General features: G+C 36.7%; 1 protein-coding gene across 1 annotated transcript in view; it reads right to left on the reverse strand.

The window, feature by feature from the left end:
* The window catches only part of BMP5 (bone morphogenetic protein 5), a 137,486-nt gene that overhangs the window by 10,902 nt on the left and 99,853 nt on the right, over positions 1–26,731 (reverse strand). The window contains exon 4 of the mRNA XM_052649024.1: positions 7,868–8,062. Coding sequence (XP_052504984.1) covers positions 7,868–8,062 — 195 coding nt within the window. The remainder of the gene's footprint in view (positions 1–7,867; positions 8,063–26,731) is intronic.

A 26,731-nucleotide genomic window follows, 5' to 3' on the forward strand; every position in this document is an offset into this window, starting at 1 on the left:
CAAAAAATTGATGCTTTCGAACTGTGCTGGAGCAGACTCTTAAGAGTCCCTTGGAGAGCAAGGAGATCAAACCAGTCCATCTTAAAGGAGATCAACCCTAAATATTCACTGGAAGGACTGATGCTGGAGATCAAGTCCAGTACTTTGGCCACCTGATGTGAAGAGCTAACTCATTGGAAAAGACCCTGATACTGGGAAAGATTGAAGGTGGGAGGAGAAGGCGACGACAGAGGATGAGATTGTTGGATGGCATCACCGAGTCAATGGACATGAGTTTGAGTAAACTCCAGGAGACAGTGAGGGATGGGAAGATTGGTGTGGTGCAGTCCATGGCATCACAAAGAGTCGGACACGACTTAGCTACTGAACAATGATCTCAGATATACACAAAATTAAAGAAATAAAAGATGTTCTTGTTTTCTGATGAGAACTCTTAGGATTTACTCTTCCAACAACATTCATGTATAACATACAACACTGTTAATTATATTTATCATGCTGTATCCTTAGTATTTCTATTATAACTGGGAGTTTATACTATTTGACTGCCTTCTTCCAGTTCCCCCTTCTCATTTCAATAATACAAATTTAATCTTTGTCTTAGTTTGATTTGTTAAAATTCATTTTGTGTTAGAAAAAAAGTGAAATGCATGGTAAATAAAACCTCTGAGGTCTACACACGGCCTCAATGGTTTGTCCACTAGTCCCTGAAGAAACTACCAGATAAATGGACACATGCTAGGTAAGCTGTGAAGAGCACAAAAGAAAATCCAAAAAAAAACCTCCACAAACAGGTACAGGATTCTCTGTCTTAAAATCTAGTGTTAGTGTCTTTGAGGAATAAAACATAGTTAAATCTGTAAAAGAGAAGAAGAAAAAGTCCAAAATAGAATTCAACATTTAAACAATCAGCAGCTTAAACAAGCCAAATATAATGAGATGCTGTGTCTCAAAACAGAGGAGGAGACATTCCACATCTCTTGCTTAATACCCTGGGGGAGGTCACAGACATCAGTCTCCACACTGCAGGATATTTCATTAATTAATAGAAAATGAAAATGTCAGATGAAGGAAGGTATGAAGTGGCTATAAAATGGCAGGTGCAGTGCTACTGTGGACTATTCAATAATGTAAATTTTGACATGGCCTTTGCGGTAGAGAAAAGCATGATAAATCCCAAACAAATAACACCACTCCCAAAGATGAGGGATTTCAAACGCTACTGCTACCCTAGTTTAATCCCCAAGTCCCACATCCAGTGAACTCCTCACCGAACTGACATATAATCCAGTAGGAATTACAGCTATTTATTTGTGTAGGGATTTGTGTACAAATGTGTGACAGAGAACAGACACCACAACATAATAACTGTCTGGTGTGTTTGCTTGACTCTGCTCAGCAATGTGTCTCTGTGGATGATGCAGAGGACATGCTCACCTTAGAGCTTGTTGACATAAAAACCCATCCACAAACCTGTCTCCAAATGCCTGCAAGATGTCTCTGCATGAAAGTTTCTCAAATGCCTCCAACTCACTATTTTGGCTTCTGACCTCATACTGTTTCCATTCCTTCTACTTGGTTAACAGGATCTAGTGTCTCAAGCCAGAAAATTTAATAAATACATTTCTTGATTTTCTTTCATTCTCACTCCTACCCTACATTGAATCCATCCACAGTCCCTTTAAGCGCCCAACCTCTAGCCTAGTTAACCTATCAGAAGTCCTTTGCACTCTTGGTTACCTCATACTCCCCCAACATCCTTTTTAGGAACTTGGTCCTAGGATAACCCTTCATCCCTGACTCCTCTTTGCTCTCTGACCTTAAGTCTTTTGCCTTGTTGCTGGAATTGCTTTTTTCCTTTTGTCTTTACTTAAAGTACAAATGTTCCCAGTGGAGGATCCATCCTTAATGGTTCTCTCTTACTCCGGTTTCTATAGCAGCTTCGAGTCTTGTGCTTCATCTAACCGCTGTGCTCAAGGCTGCGTCCTCTACATCCCACTCACACACCCGTCTCTGGAGTCCTGCTGGCTCCATCCCATGTATTTTGCTTCCCACTGCCCCCGTCTCCAATCTATAATCTTCATTGCTCGGAGTGTTAGACTAGATCCCTAATCATGTTTTGGCATCCAGTTTCTCCCCTTGGCATTCCATCCTTCTTTCTGATGCCAAATTGAACTTTTAAAAATGCGTATCTGATGGTGACACTCCTTTTTCCAAATGCCTGCCTGGAAACACCACAGTTACTGACCATTATGACTTGGTCCCTGCAAAATGTTCTAGCTGATATCACACTGCTCTCATACAACAATACTAGCACAATGTGGCCATCAGACACTGCTATGTGGTTGTGTAACGGCATATAAGTTCTGAAATGGCTTCACCTCCGTTTCTGAAAAGTGTCTGTTTTTCCTCATTGGGGTCAGGCTCTATCCTTACTGCTCCCACACTTCCTTGTACCTACTCTAGTGGAATTGATCTCCTGATAATCACTAACATGCATGTCTTTGCCACCGTCTGAGAGAATGCCTTTTCAGAAGCAAGATTCTGATGCTACCAATCTTGCATGATCATATAGTTAATGGTGTGTCACACTGTGGGTGCTTATTTAACAAGGAATAAATATTTTGCAATAAACCACACCCAGACATATCATCTCTAGAATTCTCTCTAGGTAGAAACTTGACAATAAGTGATCAGGGGAATGGGCACTGATGCAAAAGTCTGAACTCTTTAGGCACCAGTTCAGAAAAATCAAACCATAATTTGGTAATAATGATTACGTTTAACCCTGAATAAGTATACACAGTGTTCTCCATTCTTTATACCCATTAACTTATTTAATCCTTGCAACTCATGTAATTTTATTCTGTGAGGCAGGTATCATTAATGTTCCCACGTTCCAGATGAAGAAATAGAGATGTGACATGCCCTGCCCAAGATTACACAGCTACTAAGAGGTGGCTGCTGCTGCTAAGTCGCTTCAGTCGTGTCCGACTCTGTGCAACCCCCTAGACGGTAGCCCACCAGGCTCCCCCGTCCCTGGAATTCTCCAGGCAAGAACACTGGAGTGGGTTGCCATTTCCTTCTCCAATGCATGAAAGTGAAAATTGAAAGTGAAGTTGATCAGTCATGTCTGACTTAGCGACCCCATGGACTGGACCCAGGGTTAAATGATAGAAGGAAAGATAAAGGTACAGATGAATGGGGCTTTCCAGGTGGCTCAGTCATAAAGAATCCGCCTGTCAAGCAGGAGACACAGGTTCTATCCCTGGGTCAGGAAGATCCCCCGGAGAAGGAAATGTCAACCCACTCCAATATTCTTGCCTGGGAAATCCCATGGACAGAGGAGCCTGGAGGGCTATAATTTCATAGTGTTGCAAAGTCAGACACAACTGAGCGCGTGTGCGCATGCGCGGGCACACACACACACACACACACACACACACACACACACACACACATACAGATGAATAGATAGATAAAAAAATGGATCAAACTAGATCTATGTAACAAGATAACTATCATTTGAGAAGGGATTTTCAAAATTTTGCATATTCAGAGCACAGATAACAGCTTTTAGTGTTAATTACTATAAAAACCATGTGGATTAAAACCGTTCTCACCGGTGCAGCCTTGCAGGATTTTTACTGCAGCATTAATTTTGAAAGCCCCAATTTAAAAACGGCCAAAATGTCTTTTTCAGAGTGACACGACTGAATAAATTCTGACAAAAGCAGTATTGAATATATTGTAGCAGTATAAAAAAAATGAAGACACTAATTTGAAATATGGCTGAAATATGTTGTTTAAAAAATCCATAAGACCAACTATATGATACCAAGAGTGAACATTAGGTAAACCATAGACTGTAGTTGATTGTGATGTGTCCGTGTAGGTTCATCTTTGGTAAGAAATGCACCACCATGGGGAGTGATGTTGATAGTGGAGGAGGCTATGCATTTGTGGGGTAGGGAGTACATGGGAAATCTATGTACCTTTCTAAAACTGCTCTTGAAAAAGTTCATAAAAATAGGAACCCTCCTAGGCTGTTGGGGAGAATGTAAATTGGTGCCCACTATGGAGAACTGTCTGGAAGTTTCTTAAAAAGATCCAGCAATCCCACTTCCGAGTGAGAAAACTCTAATTTGAAAAGGCACATGCACCCCAGTGTTCATAGCATCACTGTTTACAAAGTTGAGACATGGAGACAGTCTAAATGTCCAACAAGAGGCAAATGGATAAAAGAAGAAGTAGTAAACATGTATTGATACAATGGAATATTACTCAGCCGTAGAATAGAATGAAATGATGCCATCTGCAGCAACATGAATGGACCTGCAGATTATCACACTAACTGAAATAAGCAAAACAGAGAAAGGCAAATATTATGTGATGCACTTATATGTGGAATCCTAAAAAAAAAACAGATACAAATTAACTTACATACAAAACAAAGACAGACTTAGATATAGAAAACAAACTTATAGTTACCAAAGGGGGCAGGAAGAGGAGAGAGAAGTTAGGAGTTTGGCATCAGCAGATATACACTACTGTATATAAGACAGATAAACAACAAGGACCTACTGTACCACACAGAGAGCAATATCTAGTATCTTATTATGACCTATAAGAGAAATGAATCTGAAAAAGAATATCTATCTATATAACACATAATAAAATCATATTCTCCAAAAGTGATGCATACAGGGAGGAAAAAACTTGAAAGTACTTGTATTATGTTGATAACAGTGTATCAGCATAACTTATCTTAAAAGAATTAGGTGATTAAAGGAGAATTTTAGCTTTATTTATGATTATTTTTAAAAAAATAACACTATGTACTAATTACCTAACAACACACTCTAAACAAATAATTTCAACAGATTGTTCTTTCTGGTTTTGATTAAAATGTTTGTCCAAGAGGAATGACTTTACATTGTATCCATTAGGCAAGATATAACACCTGTCAGAGCTGGGAGTTATAGGCAGGGCACCAATGGTCATGATACCAAGCTTGTGATAAGCACCTTTTCAAGCAGTTCTGCAGTAAATGAGAACTTGCTCTGTGCCTTGCAAATACTTTAAATTTTGAATGCTGTATTGTTTTTGCATACTGATATAGTCCTTAAAATAGCATCTTGCTCTTGGTAGTTTCTTTAAAATCTTATCAACTTAGTGCCTCTCCAACCCAAAGGGTGGCAACCTTAATATTTAGCTATTGCCTACATTTCCTTTCCCCTAAACCCAAGTTCAAAGGAAAATCAATTGTGCTGGCTCATTGTAAAATAAGTAACATCTCTCACAAAGTGTCTGCTCAAAGTTCTTGCTTAAAACCTAAAGAGCAGCAAAGATAGAGGGTTTCTGCAGAAAATCTAGGGGCAGTGGTTCTGTATACACAGCTGAAAAAGGAAGCTAGTTCTCCCATACAGTGACCATGTTAACTTCCTGAATGTGTGTTGGTGAAGTTGCTGTTTTGTGTTGGACACTGTTCTAGGTTCTCCCACAGGAGCACAGAATAGTGAAAGGGCACTGAGAAGTCAGAAGACAGGACTCTTTGAAAGAAGAAAGGGATGAGGTAAAGACAGCAAGAATGACCTGGATTCTGCACTGTTGGAGATTTTTAACATTTGAGAATATGCTTTGCAAAAAAAAAAACCTGCAAGCAAGCAAACTTCTAACAACTCTCCCTACTCCCTACTGACCCCCTTCTTAGTTACGGCATCTTCACACAGTGTTTTAATGTAAAAGCCTAGTAGTATTATAGCATTTGCTATTTATATTTGGATAATTTTAAAATTTCACTAGCATTTCAAGTCTCCTAAGTATCAGATTTTATGTTTATATTAAACCCCTGTCTTTTGGACCAAATCCTACGAGACTTTTCCCTGTCTGCTTGATTACTACCTATTGAAAGGTTAAGTCTCGTACCCACAGACCAACTACTTTCTTTCTTCTTATTATCAAAATATGAACATGTTCCAAAACCACCTACTACATATTTCACAGAAATGGGTGCCAATGACACACTTTTTAAAAAGAAAATATTGGTCTATATTAGAATAATTTTGTACTCTAAATGGTGTTAGGAAACTGGTGAAAAGTTATGCGATTTCTGCTTCATGTGTTTTATTCATCTCTAGTTATAGAAGCACATTTGTTACTTGTGGTCAGGAAGGGAAGATAAATAGATTTCACCAATAGGGAGAAAGACTTAGATGATTTCATTTGCTGGAATGCCTCTGCCAGAGTCATTACCAGCTCTAATAATACGCAGGTGACTTTTCCCTTTGAAATTTTCTCAAAAATTATTTACTATTCTATTCAAGATTTAACAAATCTTTTTCTTAATGCAATCTGCGACATTAAATTAAAAACATTTCAACCCATTTCAGAACCATTCTATATGAAAAGAAAAATATACAACTTTGACAGGCTAGTATTTACAAGGAAGAAAAGTTCTTAGAAAGTTACTTTTCTCCGTCTTTCATATTAAGCAATTAAAATTTTCGCCAAACTAAATATCTTATGAAGATCTTTATAAAATAGCCTTGTAATAAGGCACTAATGTCACATTTACTTTCAAGTGAAAAAGACAGTGAAGCTTATTTGATGGAAAATTATTTTAAAGCATGATTTCTGTGTAGAATGTAATTTACTATAATGCAATTTCATAGAACTCTTTCCTGTGCTTCTGTTGCTAGATACATAAAATAGACTTCTTTCTAACACACTTCTCCTGTGCCTTCACTCTAGGAGGGTTCCAATGAATTCCACTTAGTATTTTTTCTAAGAGTCCCAGGATCAAAAAAAATTCTATATATTTTTGTTTCATTTATAATCATTAATGGCAAACACTGTGTGAATGTGTCTGTTTGGAAGAGCAAAACATTCGTATTTGCTGAAATACCTATGAAGAGGTCATATCTGTTTTGTTCACCAGCTCATTCACGGTGCCTCCCAAGTACACTGCATATGGTGGCCATCAACACAGAAGAATACAGATCTTACAAATGAACAAACACTTCGTACTAACTAGGGATGTTCTAGGGCAAGTTTTCTCCCTCAAATAGGTTTATTTTTCATAGATAAGACAATTCCTAGGAATAAAATAGCCATCATTTTCATCTAAGAACAGCTTATAAAAATTTGTTTGCAACTAGAACTAAACAAGGTACTCACTGGTACAAAGCATATGATTAAATTACTTCAGATTTTCTCAGTTAGATGAGTTCAGATCAAGTGTATTTTTTATCTCTCTATCAATTAATAGATTAAACTGCAAGCACAGTGGGATCAACTGTGCATTTACAACATTTTGTTTGATTTCATATGAGCATGTATATATATACACACACTCAAAGCAAATTATCTACATAACATCCCTCTAAATAATTAATGGGAATATAAATATTATCTTAATTTCCATACAATCTACCCTGCTTCTTTTGTCAGAAAAATTAAGCTCATGATTCACATGTACTGTTTTAAGTACCAAAGTGATATTTTTATTTTGAATTTACTTGTTACCCATCCATATGTGAGATTCCTGGGAAAGGTCAGCTCACAAGCTGTGGAGTTCAGTTTAGACTAGCTTTTGCTGATGTAGCCATGTAATAATTTTATTATTGCCAGCTTGATTTGAATTTGAATTGCATCTTTCAGCAGATTTAGGTAAGTCCCACTTACTTTAAAATGAATTGCTGCATGATTCGCTAATGAAACATTTGGGGGATGCAAGAAAGACGGCTGGATGATTTAATAGACCAAATGAGGGTATACCAGAGGGTAAATTTACTGTGGCTTCTTGATTTGCAACATACGACCCCATAACTCTCTGAGCAGAACTGCAGCTCTGGTTTTATCTTACCTCCACCACTGGACATTCTGGAGGAGTCCTGATGAGAGCTGGATTTATTGCGGTTTTGATTTTTTCTCTTGTTGGCTGCTCTCACAGATCGGAGAAGTACCTCGCTCGCCTTGAAGAAGGCCACCATGAATGGCTGTTTTGACTGAGGCCCATGTCGTCCCACGAGGCCGGCCGACTTCACGTTGATGCTGTGACCTGGAACCAAGGAAGGGGCACTGGGTTTATCAAGAAGAGATGAAGTTCACCTGCTGAGGGGTGAGCTCAGAGGGTCCGTGGGAAAAGGTAAATGTTTGAAAACACTATCAGAACCTTTAATTTGCGGGCCAAATAATCTCATAAATGTGGAAAATGTACTGTTACAGACGATTATCCATTCTTGGTTTTCCATTTCGTATCACTCTTGAGCCACACAACACCCCCAAGCCTTCACTGACGGGCTCTTTCTCAGACCTGAAAGTTGGTAACGTTCTAAACGACTTGACCACCACCAGCCTGGAAATGTCCGTGTTAACCAGTGATTTCAGCAATATTAGCTACGGGCGCTTCTGCATTAAATGCCTTATAATTTTCCTTCGTGTGATTAAAGCTGGATAGCTGGCTGGGTGTTTTTACTTTTCCCTGCTTCTTTGGAGACTTTCCAGGGTTGATAAACCCCTCCTCGCTTCGGACCTGCGCCCAGCAAACTTTACAAAGCTGTGATCCACTTAAAGCACTTCAAAGATCCTTCCAGAGGCCCCTGCTGGGCACGGAGCTTTACTTTAAGCTCCAGCTCTTTCTCCATGTAAAGGATTTCGAAGCAAACATGAAAATTTCAAAATTTTCTCTGCGCTTGGACACACTTGAATGATGTTTACTGAAAGGATTTCAGAGGATGCAGATCAAGCCTGGAAATGCTCAGAAAGGAGAAAAATTCCAGATGAGCTTAGTCCTAAGCAGTCTGTGTCCTAGATGCTTCTGAGTCCACTGCGGTGGGTGTTGATCAGAAAAGGAGTGTACACAGGGCCCGCGCTCTAGTGGATGAGAAGTCAGCTGCCCTGGAGACTAGAAGTAGATGTTGATAAAGTGCTGCTCCCATTGGAGTAGCAAAAATAATACTCATCACTATAACAACATCAGATGCATTTGCAGCACTTGCTATTTACACTAGGTATTCCTTTCTTTCTAAAATATTTTTATTGTGATAAAAGTCACATAATATTAATATAAAACATACTATTTTAACCATACCTTGCACAGTTCACTGGCACTAAGTACATTCACACTGTTGCGCAACTCCAACCATCATCCACGTCCTGAATTTTTCACCTTCCTAAACTGAAACTCGTGTCACTATTAAACGCTAGTCCCCGTTCCCCTTCCCCATCTCTTCCAACACCAGCAGCCACTGGCATCTACCCTGATACTTTCTAACTCTGTGATAGGCATTTTTCTTAGTGGTTTCCATGCGTTATTTGATTCGATTTCACAAATACCTTAGGAGTTAGGCATTTGTTATACATTTTACAATTCACTCTTGTTATGATCTTCTCATTTAAAATAAATATCCCAGAAAATTATATATATATGTGTGTGTGTATGTGTGTCTGTGTATGTGTGTGTGCATGTGTGTGTTTATATGTATATATGTGCATATATATAAAGAAAACCATTGACTGATAAAAAATTCAATGAAAATTACCCAGAGAGAATGAAGTATTTAACTTTAAGTTGTACATTTAGTTGAAAATTACTCAAAACTCAGGCAAAAAACAATTCTACTCCAGATACGAAAGTTACCAATTTTTTCAGAGTAATATATAATGTGGTTAGAAATACGTGCATGATTGGCCATGCCTTGCCCCTGGAGGGATGTGCAAGTTTTCTTAAAATATTTATTCAGTCAAGACTGTGCAGCAGCTTCAGTGCATTATAAGACCTAACCCACCTTGGAAGAAAGAAATCAAGTCCTTGAAATGGCATCAATGGCATTTTAGCAAATAAACTCTTGCTCTTAACACAATTTATTTTGGCAGCATAAACACTTTTGTGTATACTTGTATTGTGCAGGGACCTTCTACCGTCAGAAAACGAGACTGTGTTAAGTGAGGTGGTGCAGCTGTTGCAAGGGACACAGCAGTCCTTCAAATGTGGAGATATTGGTTGAAAAAAGGCATGTGTGTCAATGCAGACAGCATTCACCGGTGTCCTCAACAATTGCTCATTGGGAAAATTTGTTACATTCTTACAAACATGAAAATAGCCGCTCCCTTCCCAAATGCCACTCTACTCCATCCTAGCAGAGAAAGAACTTCAAAATAATCAGAGCAGTAAACCTTAAACAAATAAGCCTATGGGTTTCTCTTTTAAATGCAAACTTACAGTGGCTCCATGCCAGAGTCTATATTTCTTAGAAAAACTCTATCACTGGCATAAATGAAAGAGGCAGTTTGATTTGTGGTCAGAGTAGTTTCCATTCTACTTCCACTGTAACAAATGTATTAATTCAGCTCAGACTTCCTCCTTCTGGCAGCCCTTTTGCTGTAAAAAGAGAAATTAGAAGTTCCAGCCAAATACCATACCTTGAACTGACCCACCTCAATACATAAACACTTTTACAACATGTTTATTCAGGTGTAGCACTTGAAATTGGTTTAAGATGTTTCCAGTGACAGAGAGCACAGCAAAAGAAAAAAAGAAAAACAGAACTGAGAAACTTGACTGTGATGGACTAGAATAACTGGCGATCTGTTCTTTAAATTTTGGATTTTTTTTTTCTCCTATCCTGGAACACAACATAAAAAGTATTTGTTGAGCTTTGAGTTTGATGTTTTAATGAAGTGTTAATTTAACAGGAACGAATTTTTTTACTTGTATACATGGATAACTGCAGAAATCATTTTTAATAGATGATCTTTCTAATATTGAAATAGGTTGCCACACGATGCACAAACGGAATACAATAAAATCAATTTTCTATTCATTACAACACACTGACCCTTTTCTCATTAAATAAGCAGTGAGCCCAAAGTTCCAAATTTCTTTGGTTTATAAGAGGGTACCTTTTGTAATTATTTGAAAGACTTTCAATATTTTGATTTTTATCTCTGGAGAAAGAAGATTGCTCTCAAGATTTACACTTTGAAAACTATAAAGATGTGTGTGTGTATGTGTGACAAATACGGATTTCTTGGTCTTTACAAAGGGGGATATTGTGTGTGAGGCAAAGTCCCCTTCAAACAAACGTGAACTCCTTTTAAAATAACTTTTGATATTATTAAGTTTCCTCTTGGTTTCCTTTCCACTTCAGCAATGAGGTGACTATTAAGATTCCATAAGTTAATACTTTCTCAGTGGGTCTTGATCTTGAGCCACACCATGGAAGCATTATTTGGCCTTCTCCTTCAGACACATTACACCTCCACTGATGATGTTGACTGAACCTTTTGAATAGGGCTGAACAGTCGCTCTCCTTAGAAGTGCTAAAGAAATCCAGACTCTACTGCAGGTATTAAAAGTGGGGAATCTTTCATAAAGTCTATTTAACAATGCTGACTTTTATTATTAAAGATACCGGATAATTTAGATACTGCAAATGTATCAGTAAAGAAACCTATCTAAACCATTGTGATTTAGGAAAACCATTATATACGTAGACGTGTATTACAGTGGTTTTATTTTTCAAAGCTGATCCTTATTTTTGACTTCTCATTAGAAAACGTAGGTAGGAAACGAGGTCCTGCTGTACAGCACATGGAACTATGCTCAACACCCTGTGATAAACCATGATGGGAGAGAATATGAAAAAGATATATATGCAAATATACACATTATATACTATATATGCGATGCTAAGTCACTTCAGTTGTGTCCGACTCTGTGCGACCCCATGGACTGCAGCCTATCAGGCTCCTCCTTCCATGGGACTCTCCAGACAAGAAATATAAAGAAAATATATATATATAACTGAACAAAGAAAAATAATATAAACTGGAAATAAAAATGACCTGGGTAAATAAAAAGAGTAATAAAATGGTGATAAGGGACACCAGCTTGGAATCCAAGCTTAATCATTTTCGGATTCAGACTAGTCTAGGCATAGCTAGAAGAACATGGGTAAGCTTAATTCACCAGGCATATATTTGGAAGAGAATAGAAAGACCTAAAGGGAGAGAACTCATTGTAAGGAAAAGGTGAACCCCTAGAGTACAAATTCAGAATAATGTCCCAGTGAGTATAAGGAAGCAGGGATTTTGAGTCTGTAACTCAGTCCTCCTTCTGGCCTTGCTCCAATGTTTGCAGGATTAATTCCTTAAGAACCAAGGGGATACACGGAAATCTAACAGACCTATTTTTACCCAAAGCCCCTATAAAATCCTGAGAGAGCAAGGGAGCCCTACTTTGGCGTTTGGTTAATGATGTAACACAAGTGATGGCCAAAGATTCTTCCTACATTAGAAAAGTTGTTTCCAAGTAGCTCCACACTGGTGCAAGACGGCAGCCCCAGGATATAGGTGGGTTCAGATGATCCGCTATAAGAGCATCAGCTTCAGAGAGCTGCAACAGTTCAAAGGTGAGCCAAGCAGCAATCTGATGGCTTTGGAGGTTTCAAGGTAGATCCAAAACTGTCCCAAAGTGAGGGGCAGGGCAAGTGATGGGAATAAACGGTCCCAGAACAGGAAGACACTTTCTTTACGTCATATTCATGTCCTGATCTTGTTCACTGGAAAGAGGAAATGGGCAGGGTGAGAGCAAGAAATGGAGAAGAACTTGATTGTTGGGATTTGTTCCAGTTTAAAATCACTTGGAATCTCCCACGCAAAATGGGAGAGGAAATAGAAAAGCTTCTCTGAAGGATATATCAGCATTCCAGGGATTTCACTGATGGCAACTGGACCCAAAGGAACATGGTACCCAATTATCCCAGGTTTATGTATCACAGAATCCTTGGATTATAAAATAAAAAGGGTGATGAGGACAAATATGGGAGTCCAGAGTTATCTTTCACATTTGAACAAAGAATGCCCGTTAAATCTTTCCATGTGAATTTTTTTAGAACTATTCCTATTTTGACCATCTTGCTTTCATTCCAAAACTGCTGTACAGTATCAAGGGAAGAGAAAGAATTTGAGAAGTGAATATTGGCACATTTCTCAGTTTTATTAACTGCAAAATGAATAAAGATGGAATTAGGATAGTATCTTCTCAGGAAATAATTATTCTTTTCACACAAGAATCAACAGGAAAGTACGTGATGCTGGAGCTTTAACCTACACTTTTTGCCATAACTGAAGGTAAAGATTCAAGATTTCTGGATTTGCTCCCCTGATCTGTATGACTTTATATAAGTCCTGGGTGTCAGAGTATTGTATTCATGTCTGCCTCTGAACACAACTATTTAAAGTTTAAAATCATGGAGAAGGTACATTGGCAAACCAAGGATCCATCCCCAACTGATTCATTTTGTATTTCAGACTGTTTTTTTGGGGAAAATGTGACTTTCAAAATGTTTATTTCTTTAAAAACAGGGTTATTAAAGGAGCCTCTGACATAAAACAGCTCTTTAGAGACATGTTGACGTTATAAGGATAAGTGGTTCCAAATATGAGCATTCAGTTTCCCTCCAGAATACACAATTTGAAAAACATTCATTTGAGGATTTATCAGAGCCCAAACATTGATATCACTCTAAGATGTTAGCATAAATTCCACTTTGTTTTTTTTTTTTCCCCTATAAACCCACAGTAATTGAATGCTTAACCCAAAACACCTGTGATGAAACTTGTGCACAAATTACCTATTCTTCACTTCAGAAGAGCTCACAGCATCTGCTGTGGGCTAGTTCACAGAAAAATCACTGCACTGTTTCTCATTCACATACTCTTTTGCTCTTTGCTTAGTTTCAATCTGTGATTAAATTTGATTTTGGTGCTCTTAAATTATAGTTCCCTGGCTCTAAATTATACTGGAATTGTACCTTTTTTAGAAACAGATGATTTAAAATGTGCAGAATTCTCTACCAGGCATATAGACTAAATCATTTTTATATCAGATTTTAAGGAATGTGGGGGAGATAGAATTTTGTCTACTTAAATTTCATATACATTTTAACTCAGTGAAATCTTAAACTAAGCAATTTTTAACCTAGCTATGAATTTCAACTGTGTTATAACTCGATGAAAAATTTGCAGTTTCTATTTTTGTAGTAAAAGCACAGACCTATTGCCAGATATTTGAAGTATCATAAATAGAATTTTACATTCATGCTCAGAATTTTCCTGTTGTGAAGATGGTTTACATTGCCTTGTAATCTCAAACAAAAACAAGGAAAAGCTGGGATTTTAAACTATTTCAGTGATACTGAAAACTCCCAGTAATGTGGTATTGGTAAATTATATATAGTCTTGAACTTCAGAGTGCAAGGTGGTTAGAATTTTTAGTGATTCTTCATGGTGATTCTGAGCTTCTATTTAACACTATTTAGCAAGCCAGGCGCTTCATGCAATCCCTTTGCTATACTTAAATTTAAAAGAGTAAATTAAAAATAACTACTTCATCTTATATTAAGTATTATATATTAGCAATTATATATATATATATGTTCATTACTAGAAAGTGTCAACAACAAAAGAACGGTCAAATGTAATACGTGTGCAAATAAGGAAAGAATTCTGTGGCTGATGATAAAGAAGAAAATATAACATTGGAGGTATGACGTCCACAGAGGACAGCTGGGGACCAGCTCCTGAGGAGCCCGCATGAGTTGGGGTTGAGTTATACCGGCAGACAAGAAATGCGGTTGCAATTCTTGGTAACATTGCAATGGAAGAAATTCATTTTCCTCTAGGATCGGGATATGTGAAGGATAGAGAAGTTTGAAGGAGGAAAAGATTTTTTAAAGAGTTTCAATTCTTTGTGAAAAGTTTGTGGAAGGAATCGTTATCATCTACCATCTGAGAAAATCATGGAGATGAGAAAAGAAATTGGGATGCTTGGTTAGAAATATGGGTATCATGGCTCAAGGCAAGATAGAAGGAAACTCAAACAGCTGAGACCTGCAGTTCAAGAGGCTTCTGGAGGGGGGCCGGGGCAGAAGGAAGAAAGGAAGAGAAACATAAAGGAGCAGGGCCAGAGGTTTGTGCCTCATGGGGGAAGCTTTCCAGAATGTGCAAATGTTTTATTGCGCTTAGGGTGGGACTGAATGATGGAAAAGGATTAGTCTCCTTCCAGGGACATTGTCTGAAACACAGCGACTCACCGTCTCAGGCGGGTCCAGTCTCACAAATGCTTTTTACTGAGGCTCTCTTTTCAGCTAGTGGAAATATGAATCTCAAACTAGGAATTGTAGTTTACCTTCACATAAGCACTTACTTTTTAATAGCTCTTCTCTTTATATATAGAGCCTTTCCCCTGAGGCCCTAAGAGTTTTACAGACATCATCTGTCACACGCCCCCAAAAGCTTGGTTACAGTTGGTCTTACAGGTCTCATTTATTTTAAGAAAGCAGAAACATTCTTTTCACAAAACCATGGGAAGAGTGAATTATTTTTAGTATCTTTTCCAGTTCTTATGTGACTTTTTAAAATAAGAAATGTGTACACACGCATGCACTTCTTTCCTTTAAAATCACAGGAGAGTTCAATAAAACTATAATGAAAGCAGGATTTCAGCAGAAATCAACCAAAAAGTTTTTAAAAACTATATATTACTACGTGTTAAGATATCAATGAAGAAAAGCTTTTAGACGTCAAGCTCGTTTGGGTTTGTTTCATAGCACTGAAATTAATTTCAGACGCTGAATTTTATCTGTAGTGGATGAAAGTGGGCTTTGCAATGAACTTAATGCAGTTACTTGGGAAATTTATGAGTCTCTAAAGGAAACATTCTTTTTTACCAGCTTATATGACAGATTATGCAAAAAGAACTTTTATCATATAGAAAAACATAGTTCATTAAATGTTTGACCTTCCCTTTCAATTTGATACATGAACCTATGAAATGATCATAAGCTACTTCTAGAAGCCTTAGAATAGTGCAGGACTACCAAAATGCAAGAGAAATAAATCATTCTGACACTTAATAAAAAGAAAGAGTGAAAGGAGTAAAAGATACTTTCCAAAATACACATAGTGAAGGCCTGATACTGAATACCTAATGTATATACCATGATAAGTGTCTACTTTTTGTCAAAAAAGAAAAAAATGGAGTTAAGATATTTGGGACTTAGTTTAATCCTTCACATATGATGGTTGGATCACTAACCATTCTTTTGAGTGAAGAAAAGTAGAGCCTTACTTACTGACACATAAGGGACCAAGTGAGACCTCATGATTCCATGGTGGCCCCCAGAGCAAAAGCATCCTACTGAGCTGTCTAGAAGCTAAATAACAGGTACTTCCCAGGTGTTTACCTATTGGTCCGCTCGAGTCAGAAACACACCTGAACTGTCATGCTTCTATCATTTTATCACCTCACAGAGAAATCATGTGAGTACCTCCACTCATAAATAGTGCTGATACCCAAAAGTCATAACCAGCAAGCCTTTCAGAGGGGTCAGGGAAACTGGGTATTGAGGAGAGGAGCTGATTCAACCTTTTTGAAGTTAAAGGGGAAGCAGTAGCTGCCATATTGACACTCAGTAATTCAACAGTTGTTTTACACACAATGTCTTATGTATTCTTTCCAGTAAAATAATGATTACACTTTTTAAAGGAAGAAATGAAGGTCAGAGAAGGGTCATGTTTTTAAGTCATCCCTGCCCACTCTATCCCTTTCAGCACACAGAGTTCCCTTTTGTTAGGGATTCTTTAGGGCTAATGCCTTCCTCTTGGGTCTCTGCTCCCCACCTTGAGAAGACTGGAGGAAATCCAAACATCTCCTGGCTCTGGCAGTGACATCTACATTGCATCTATCAAGGATGCTGTGCTAGTTGCTGGTTTTGTGAAGTTTAAGGTGGAGGACAGGGATGCCTGGCGGGCTGAAGTCCATGGTATCACAAAGAGTCAGATACAGCTTGGCAACTGAACAACAACAACATCAAGGGGAAGACCACTCAACACTTCCTCTACCCACAACAACACAGGTGCCCCCCTACCGCTTTCCATTCCCTTCAAATTAAAACTTGACAAGTTTAACTACAGAGAAATTTTAACCCATGTGTAAGGATTAGGGACTTGTAATTTTCCTATTGAAGCATCTTCCCTCTAATTTCAAGTTTTGATCCTCACTTACAAGACACACTGTTGACTTAGGTGGATGATGCTTTAGTTTGTTATGATTTTCCTTTGTTCCTGTGAGTGAGCCAAAGTTTAGCCAAATCGCCAGTGACTGTTGATGTCTTTCATGGACTAAGAGCTCTCTCTTCTTCCTAAGCTCATGAACTCTTTATTGCCAAATTCAGACTTAAATTGAAGAAAGTAAGGAAAACCGCTAGACCATTCAGGTATGACCTAAATCAAATCCCTTCCAATTATACAATGGAAGTAACAAATAGATTCAAGGGATTAGATCTGATAGAGTGCCTGAGAACTATGGACCTGTTTGTGACATTGTATAGGAGGCAGTGATTAAGATCATCCCCAAGAAAAAGAAATGAAAAAAGGCAAAATGGTTGTCTGGTGAGGCCTTACAAATAGCTGAGAAAAGAAGAAAAGCTAAGGGCAAAGGAGAAAAGGAAAGATATACCCATTTGAATGCAGAGTTCCAAAGAATTGCAAGAGGAGATAAGAAAGCCTTCCTCAGTGATCAATGCCAAGAAATAGAGGAAAACAATAGAATGGGAAAGACTAGAGATCTACTCAAGAAAATTAGAGATACCAAGAGAACATTTCAGGCAAAGATGAGCACAATAAAGGACAGAAATGATATGCACCTAACCTAAGCAGAAGTTATTAAGAAAAGGTGGCAAGAATACACAGAAGAACTATACAGAAAAGATCTTCATGACCCAGATAATCACAATGGTGTGATCACTCACCTAGAGCCAGACGTCCTGGAATGTGAAGTCAAGTGGGCCTCCTTAGGAAGCATCACTACGAACAAAGCTAGTGGAGGTGATGGAATTCCAGTTGAGCTATTTCAAATCCTAAAAGATCATGCTGTGAAAGTGCAGCACTCAATATGTCAGCAAATTTGGAAAACTCAGCAGTGGCCACAGGACTGGAAAAGGTCAGTATTCATTCCAATCCCAAAGAAAGGCAATGCCAAAGAATGTTCAAACTATGGCACAATTGCTCTCATCTCACACACTAGCAAACTAATGCTCAAAATTCTCCAAGCCAAGTTTCAATAGTACATGAGCTGGGAACTTCCAGATGTTCAAGGTGGATTTAGAAATATTGGAATATTTTGAAATATTGAAGGTGGGAGGAGAAGGGGATGACAGAGGATGAAATGGTTGGATGGTATCACCGACCCAACGGACGTGAGTTTGAGTAAGCTCCAGGAGTTGGTGATGGACAGGGAAGCCTGGAGTGCTGCAGTCCATGGGACTGCAAAGAGTCAGACATGACTGAGTGACTGAACTAATTATCTAACTTCTTCCCACTGTGCTCCATACTCAAGATGCAAAACCAGCATTGCCCTTATTCTGCAATATGTCTTTAAGAAATGCATTCAACAATGTTCAACTTATAGGGGAAAGAACATGGAAGAGACAGAGTTAACTTCTGTGCACGATGAGAATAGGGTAATCTCATATTCTTCATGCCCCTAAATGAAATATTACCATGAAAATATTTACCCTTCAGATCATCAGTCAAAGCAGAATTAGAGTGTAGAAAAACTGGAGTATGTTCCTGACCTTGGCATTTGTTTGGCAAGACGGGTGCTCCATAGTTACTGTTTTGAATTAGGGAAAATCAAAAACAGGAATACAGATGTCGCCAAACACTTCCATTTCCCTTTTCATTAAGGGAAATCTAAAAAATGGTAAAATACCTCTTTCACCAGGTAGTGAAGAGCACTAACTCCTGTTTGATTTCAAAACTATTTTTCATGTGTGTTTCTGAGTTTTGATGCTAAAATGTGGATAAGTAAATGATGTTTCCAAGTGGCTCGTATTCAGATATAAACATACTATAAAATAAAACAAATAAGTTGATTTAAATTTTGGTTTTAAAACACTATATACATAGTGGACATAAAACACCACAATCAAGATTTTCCATTTATTACTGAAAATATACTATAGTCAAATCTATTTTTAAAGAAAAGCTATTTTCCCTCTACTGATCATTATACAAAACTCAACTAGGCTATGGAGGCTCATTTCAGATGCCAACTAAATAAAAATGTAATAATAGAGATAGCAAAATAGATATTTAAAAAGAAACCAGCAGCATGAGTTGTTTTATCCAAAAGAACTAAGGGCTGTGCAATTTACATTGAAACAATTTTGTTCAAAATATGATGTTTTTAGAAAAGCTTTTATGGCTAACCCAATGTAACTCTTAGAAAGCAAAGCTAAGCGCACTGACAAATTAAAAATGTGATTCACTGCCAGATACTTTGTTTTTTTCAATTTTGGGGGAAAATTTTATCCCAGTTTGTTGCTCCCCATAATACAATTCAGGGAATCCTCTTTAGGGCTGGAATAATAACAGGTCACCATCAGCCTAGATGCTGGGAAGAGAATTGGTGAGGTAAGACACAGGACGAATTTCATACTGAAATTTTGCAAATAATTAATTAACTGTGGAAACTGCATGCTTGACTGACCTCAAGTGAGTTCACTGCACCGTGATTGAAACTACAAACTTGGGTACCCGTTGAGACTTAATAAAGGATGATGGGAAAACAGACCTGAGGATTCCATGATGGGAAGTTTGGACTAAGGGTACAAAAACAGAAGGAGAGGAAACGAGGGGTGGGAGGGAGAACCTAGAAAAATACATTAGTGAGCAACCCAGGGCACAAAGAAAAGGAGACGTCTGTTATCAAAATAAAGAAATGAAATTTGACTAAATTTAATTACATGTTGAAGCTGATCACTGGCAGAAAAAGTTACATTTTCTTTTTTTCAATCTACAAATTATCAAGTTAACAGTAACTGCGTATGAAGCTATAAGAAATATTGAAGTAGATAGATTTTAAGAAACAAAAAAATGGCCAAAAATGCAGTTACCTTTTGTCGGTCAGATCACAGTTAGATTCCAGGCAGACAATATAAAACCCAAAGGTAATTCCCAACAAGCCAACATAAAGCTCAATTTTGTTCCATAACAAACATGATTAATCCACTGTTCTGTTTGGAAATTATAAAAATGCATTGTTTTTCAGTTTGGAATTTATATAAAATTCATCTCATTTGTGAGAGTCATAGTATGTAAGATCTGACTTGTAAGACAAATCATTTTTAGATTCATGGGCAAGATTCTTGGGCTTTGTAAGACTGTTTCTTCATGTACAAAATGAGAAAATGGTGAAAATAAAGTAGACATTCCATTTAAAAATCTCACTAAATGGCTGACATCTAGCACCTTCTCAGGAAATGTTAGTTTCCATAAGTTATTAAAATTATGTTGGTTGACCACCACAGCAAATACATGGTTTGAATGCTTATTTTATATGAGCTACAGATGAACCTAGGAAATAAAACCTGAGTTGATCATGAAAACTAAAAAAAATACAAAATATTAGTATGGAATTATTAAACATACTGACAAAATCAGATTATTAAAAAGCAGTTCTTTGCATAGACAGAAAACGTTTTACTAGGTTGAGTCAATTTGAAAATACATAAAGTATAGTTTATAAAAATAGTATATGACTAAGAAGAGAATTAATAAGATGTTAGGTTGAACAAGGTAGAAATTTAACAGTGCTTCAATGTTTCTGTTTAGTTACCCTAGCCATGAAAGGCATATTGATGATTTTGCTCATTTTTATGCAGTGGGAAAAGAGCAAAAATCTAAAGCCAGGAAAGATTTATGTTCTCTGATGTGTTTAAGACATAACACAAGTTAGAAAATCCATAGGTCACAGCTTACATGGGTTTGGAAAATTAACAAATACTGATCTTAAACCCCAAAGGAAATCTATGTCATATTTATTTTTAGTAGAAATCTAGTCATTTTTGCCATAAACATACAGAAAAAAAATCTTCTCAATGGAAACTCTTCTAAATCATTCACATGAATTGACCTAGGCAGTTGTTTTGTTTAGCTATCTTCTAAATCTCACTTTGGCTTGATTTATTTTAAAAAAAAAATTGAAAAATGACATACTGCCATAGATGTATTTATGCTTTAATGTTTCAAAATGTATAGAAATAGAAGCCTTTTTAAAATGTTTTGGAGAAATTTAGGTTTCCATTGTGGCACTTAAAGAAAAAATATAATCCTACTCAATGCTGTAATAAGAGCTCTCTAGATAGTTTAATAATTATAGATTTTCAACTGTGAGCTTATCTGGTCCTTCACATGATTAGCTGGGAATCTGTTTATGCCAAACTATTCCCCCTCTTTGCATATACACACACATTTACCCCAAAAGAAAGTTCATGGGATATCTAACATTTATTTCCCTTTACCTATTTCTCCATCTCTGATTTTATATAATATCTTGAGTTTTGTTTTGAATGGAACTATTTGACACTAGACACCTTAAGGTGGTATATATCTATTTACTCTACCCTCTCTGAATATAATATTTATATATGTATCATGCTAAAAGTATAAATATGTGCTTATAAATTGCAGTTATCTGAGAAATTATCTCAGGAGATATAATAATCCCTAGACAAAGGTCAAATAAACAGTGAATTCTCCTAGTCACATGAACTCACTCCTTCATGATACAAACAATTCCATAGCCATTAACACCCAGGTCTTGGGGCACTTTTTTTAATCTAATGCCTTCAACCTGCCCTTTTTCACACATGGATTTAATTTCTGAACTAACGGGAAATTTTAATTTTACTTCTTCATTGCATTTAAGTTTTTGAAGATTCCTTGACTAACCGTAGTGGCTCAGATGGTAAAATCTGCCTGCAATGCAGGAGACCTGGGTTAGATCCCTTGATTGGGAAGATCCCTTGGAGGAGGCCATGGCAACCCACTCCAGTATTCTTGCCTGGAGAATCCCCATGGACAGAGGAGCCTGACAGGCTACAGTTGATGGGGTCGCAAAGAGTCAGACACAACTGAGCGACTAAGCACACACAGGCATTCCTTGACTATCTTCCTAATTTATTCTTAAATGTTCATCCTAAAGTCAAGCAAGTATGCTCTAATTATCCTCAACAGTAAACAGTACATAAAGAACCATTTCATTTATAGTAATATTTACTGAAAACAAATCATAGGACTATATGTTCCTTCTTCCTATTAGAACATTTAGCAAGATATGTGATTCTTACATTTTCTTGGAAGTAGAGAGAAACCAATTGTCATCACTATAAATTCAGCAGCAGGGAAGCATATGGTTTTATGAACAAAAATGACTTAATTGCTTTAAAATGTCAAGTTCAGATAAGGGAAAAGCTATTATCAAATCTCAAAATGTTTAAGAGATCTTCTGATAAGGGGAAATACCTCAGCTTTCTGAAGTGAGATGCATAATAGTGAGAAATTGTAGTCAAAACAGCAGGACAAAAAGAAAAATATCACACATGATCTCTGAATTTCTTCTGCTACTTATTAGCACCATGTCAGCTGATAGTCAGATTAAGCACCCATATAGATCATCTGACCCTTAACACAGATAGATAGTCATTGACAACACAGGGGCTTAATTTGGAAAATTTCCCCCTGAAGTAAAAAAGATTGTGTTAGGGAATCCAGGGATAACTCAGCAAACTTATTTAATCAGATACTTGCATTGAAAAGAAACAGATTCCAGGACTTACTAACTTTAAGCAGATATCGCATTTAGAACTCCACATCTCTCTCAGACAGACGTGCTCACATTTAATAAAAGGAAAAGAATGCCAAAGTGAGTAACTCGCACATTTGCTTAATGTATGGTGACATGAAAACTTTAGATACTAGAATGGATTTTTCTAATTAGGAGTACATATTCTTTAATTCAAAATATATCATGGAATTTTTGAAAAATCTAATTTTTTAAGATAACACATTAAGAAGACCTCACAAATACTGCAGTTTTGGAAAAGAAAAATTTATCAGTATGTTAAATTACTCTACACCTAAGAAGTGACAATAGAAATAAGCAACCCATTCATATTTTTGGAGAAACAAATGGAATCCCATTTCTTATCAATGTAAGTGTGGCAGCTATCAATTTCCAGGAATGAACCCTAAAATTCCCACAAGTGAAGAGTAGAGAGCATGGTGAAAACTTGGGTAATAAAAGTTTTAAACATACGCACTTTCAATTTAATTGCACTAACTCAAGACCTTTTTTATAGTTTGAATAATTATGTTGGTGAAAATAAAAGAGGATTAAATTGTTGGTGTTTTTAGAAAAGCTCTGATGCTGTTTAGTTGCCAAGTCGTGTTTGACTCTCTGGGACTCCATGAACTACAGCAAGCCATGTAGTATCCTTCATGCAGTATCCCTGTCCTTCACTATCTCCTGGAGTTTGCTCAAACTCATGTCCATTGAATTAATGATGCCATCCAACCATCTTATCCTCGGTCACTCCCTTCTCCTCTTGCCCTCAATCTTTCCCAGCATCAGGGTCTTTTCCGGTGAATCGGCTCTTCACATCAGGTGGCCCAAGTATTGAAGCTTCAGTGTCAGCATCGGTCCTTCCAATGAATATGCAGGGTTAATATCCTTTAGGATTGACTGATTGGATCTCCTTGCTGTCCAAGGGACTCTCAAGAGTCTTCTCCAACACCACAGTTCGAAAGCATCAATTATTCAACACTCAGCCTTCTCTACATGGAATAGAGAAATTTTTGTGTACCAACAAGAAGGAAAAATAGTCTTCCTAGGTGGCACAAGAAAGGGAAGAGACATGGGTTTGATCCCTGGGTCAGGAAGGTCCCCTGGAGAGGGAAACGGCAACCCACTCCAGTGTTCTTGCCCGGAAAATTCCAAGCACAGAGGAGCCTGGCAGGCCTGAGCTTTCTGCATGCAGTTGCAAACAGTCAAACAAGACTGAGCACACATTAAGCAGAAAAAAAAAATTTTTAAGCCATGACTTTACCCCTTTACAATGTCTGGGAATTACAGCTGCTAACCAATATGGGTTATAACCTGAGAAAGCAACAATTTTAAGAGTTTGTTTCCTTGACTTTTAGAGAGGTCTTCTATGATGTTTTTCCAATCAATGCATAGAGTATCTTCAGTTTTCTGATTTTCTTAATGGAAAATATTATTTATGTAGTGGGGATTTTATACAATTTGCTAAAAATTTCAACACATTAGGAGCTCTTGGGCCCAACTCTTCAACAAAGACAACCAGCGTGTTTTAATCATGTGTTCTATGACCATTAAAATACTGCTTGCAATTCAACTGTCTTTGAAAGAAGCCATATGGATGTGCAAGGTTTCTTAATAGTTTTATGAAGGGTTTATGAAGCCAAATGATAGTAATTTACACTGATGTATCTCTGGGTTGAAATTTTTTTCTTATAGCTATATAGGTCAGCCTTTTCAGCCTTTAATCAATTATGCTTGTACAATACACATTACCCTATAACGCAGTTGTTTCCCTTATATTCATTGATGTAACTAGTTATTTCCCAAATAACTATATTATTTTTTCTTAAGAATAAAATGGTTGAGTCTTAAAGCTATCATATTAAGTATTAATAACTTGATATTTTCTGATGCCTATGAAGACCTAGCCAATATAAGCATTCAACTGATCATGGCACGTATCACTGAATGTTCATTTCTGTTGGATTCATACCCTAGATCTGAATGTACTTAAAAGCTTCCTACCAATAATCATTATGTTAACCGAAGTTATTAGACATGCACCTAATACACTATGCTTCCAACTCAAGATTTAAGAACATATGTCAATAATCTTAGGGCTTCCCTTGTGGCTCAGACAGTAAAGAATCCTCCTGCAATGCAGCCTCTCTCCAGTGGACTATAATTTGTGAATTCATCTGAAACCCTATTAAATCATCTGTAAAATCTCCACAATAAAAGAACTGACCCTAAATTAAAAGAGTGTCATGTGGAGTAAGTCTTTGTGTTTTCTCATCCAATTCAACCCAGAGATTTTTTTCTTGTCCTACCATGTTTCAGGTACTATTGCCTGATATAATTGTGCACCAGTCTTGAAAGGTGTTACCATTTCACTCATTTAGCTAATGCTATGGCTAAAATGTAAAACAGTTTGTCAGAGCCACGATTTTAATCTAGTTTTCCTCATGATTTTTTTCTAGAATTTGTATTTCCAGAATGGAGCTTTCTACTTTGTTTATCCTCCTTATTTAAACTAAGTATCAAAACCTTAAAATCTAAGTTATCATTAAAAAACCTATAAATTTCTTTATATTATATTAAACATTATAATGAATCTAATTTGATAGTTTCATACCTCCGAAATTTTCTTGCCCTTGATTTAGCTACAAAATTTACTAAAACTTTGAAATCCCTGACTTAAAATCTGATTTTTTACCTTGATACACTTGGAAATTATGCCACAAACTTTGTTCAAAGAAAAACGGATTTTAGAGTCTTATTTTTTTTAAAGAACCTTATACTGTTTCTTGGACATTAAACAATACTCTGACAGAACAACATTTTGATGACTTGAATATAAATGAATCAGAAACATACGGATTGAATTTTCCTTGACATATAAGTGGGTTTGAATAGAAAGGATAAAGTCATTGGCAAAATTTACCCTGAGTATTGCCAAACCTAAAACGTCTGAAAACATAGGATTTTTAAAAAGACATTCTAATGGTCCCCAAAATACTATCTTTGTTTTCCATCTTTAAATTATTCTATAAACCCAAATTTGAAAAAAAAAATTAATTTACTTGGAAGGTTTAAACTATATAAAGCATCAAACAATGGAAAATTACAGTGTTTGCAGAGAAAACCCAAGTCTTAAAAGCTAGAGTAAATTGCTCTCTGGATAATAAACTCTGTGTACATACACATTTGTCTATGTGTTTGCATATGTGTGTGAGTATGTACATATTTATATATGTAAATGATCATAATTACTGCAGATTTACTAGCAATTTTAATAAAGATCTAACAAGGCATGCAATTAATGTATCTTTATAAATCAGGGAACTGAAAATCTTAAATTTTAAGATAAATCTAAACCTACTCATTTCCTGCTAAAAAAAACAAAGAGAGAGTAACTATTTTACCAGGTTATTGACTACTATGAGAGAGTGTTGGAGAATTCTGAAACTGATTTAGCACAATTGCTACAACCACTTGTATGGAATTTCTAAATTTTGCTGTTAAGAAGTAGCAGTGTTTCTTTTCCACTTGCTTGCTCATATGTTTGCTTTATTTAGCTGAAACAGACATATGGAACTCAGAGAATTTTCTTCTGCCTGAAAAAAATCAATAGAATATCCTTAAACTCTCCTGCCAAATCCATGGCAGTTCATTTATCAAATTACTAAAGAGAATATTTTACAAACTGACATACTTTCCACATGTCCTCTGAGGAATCATGATGTTACTTTTGATTTCAACAGTCTTTTGATTTCCAAAATATATTTAGGCTTCTTAGCTGTTTTTTCTTTGTGAAAGCAGAATAAACAAAATTTAACAATCCGTATCAGTGATTTCCTCCTCACTTTAAGATTGAAGCAATTTTAACTACTGTACTGTGGTTTGTGGTATAAAGTTCTCCTGTGTTAAACCAAAATTGTTTGGTTAATAATCAACCCAAATTTATAGTTTGGAATTTCTTCTTAAGAGTAACATGTTCATATATGTAAAACAGATAAACAACAAGGTCCTATTATATGGCACAGGGAACTATAT

This window comes from Budorcas taxicolor, chromosome 11 (genome assembly GCF_023091745.1).
Source record: "Budorcas taxicolor isolate Tak-1 chromosome 11, Takin1.1, whole genome shotgun sequence".
In the NCBI taxonomy this organism is placed as follows: domain Eukaryota; kingdom Metazoa; phylum Chordata; class Mammalia; order Artiodactyla; family Bovidae; genus Budorcas; species Budorcas taxicolor.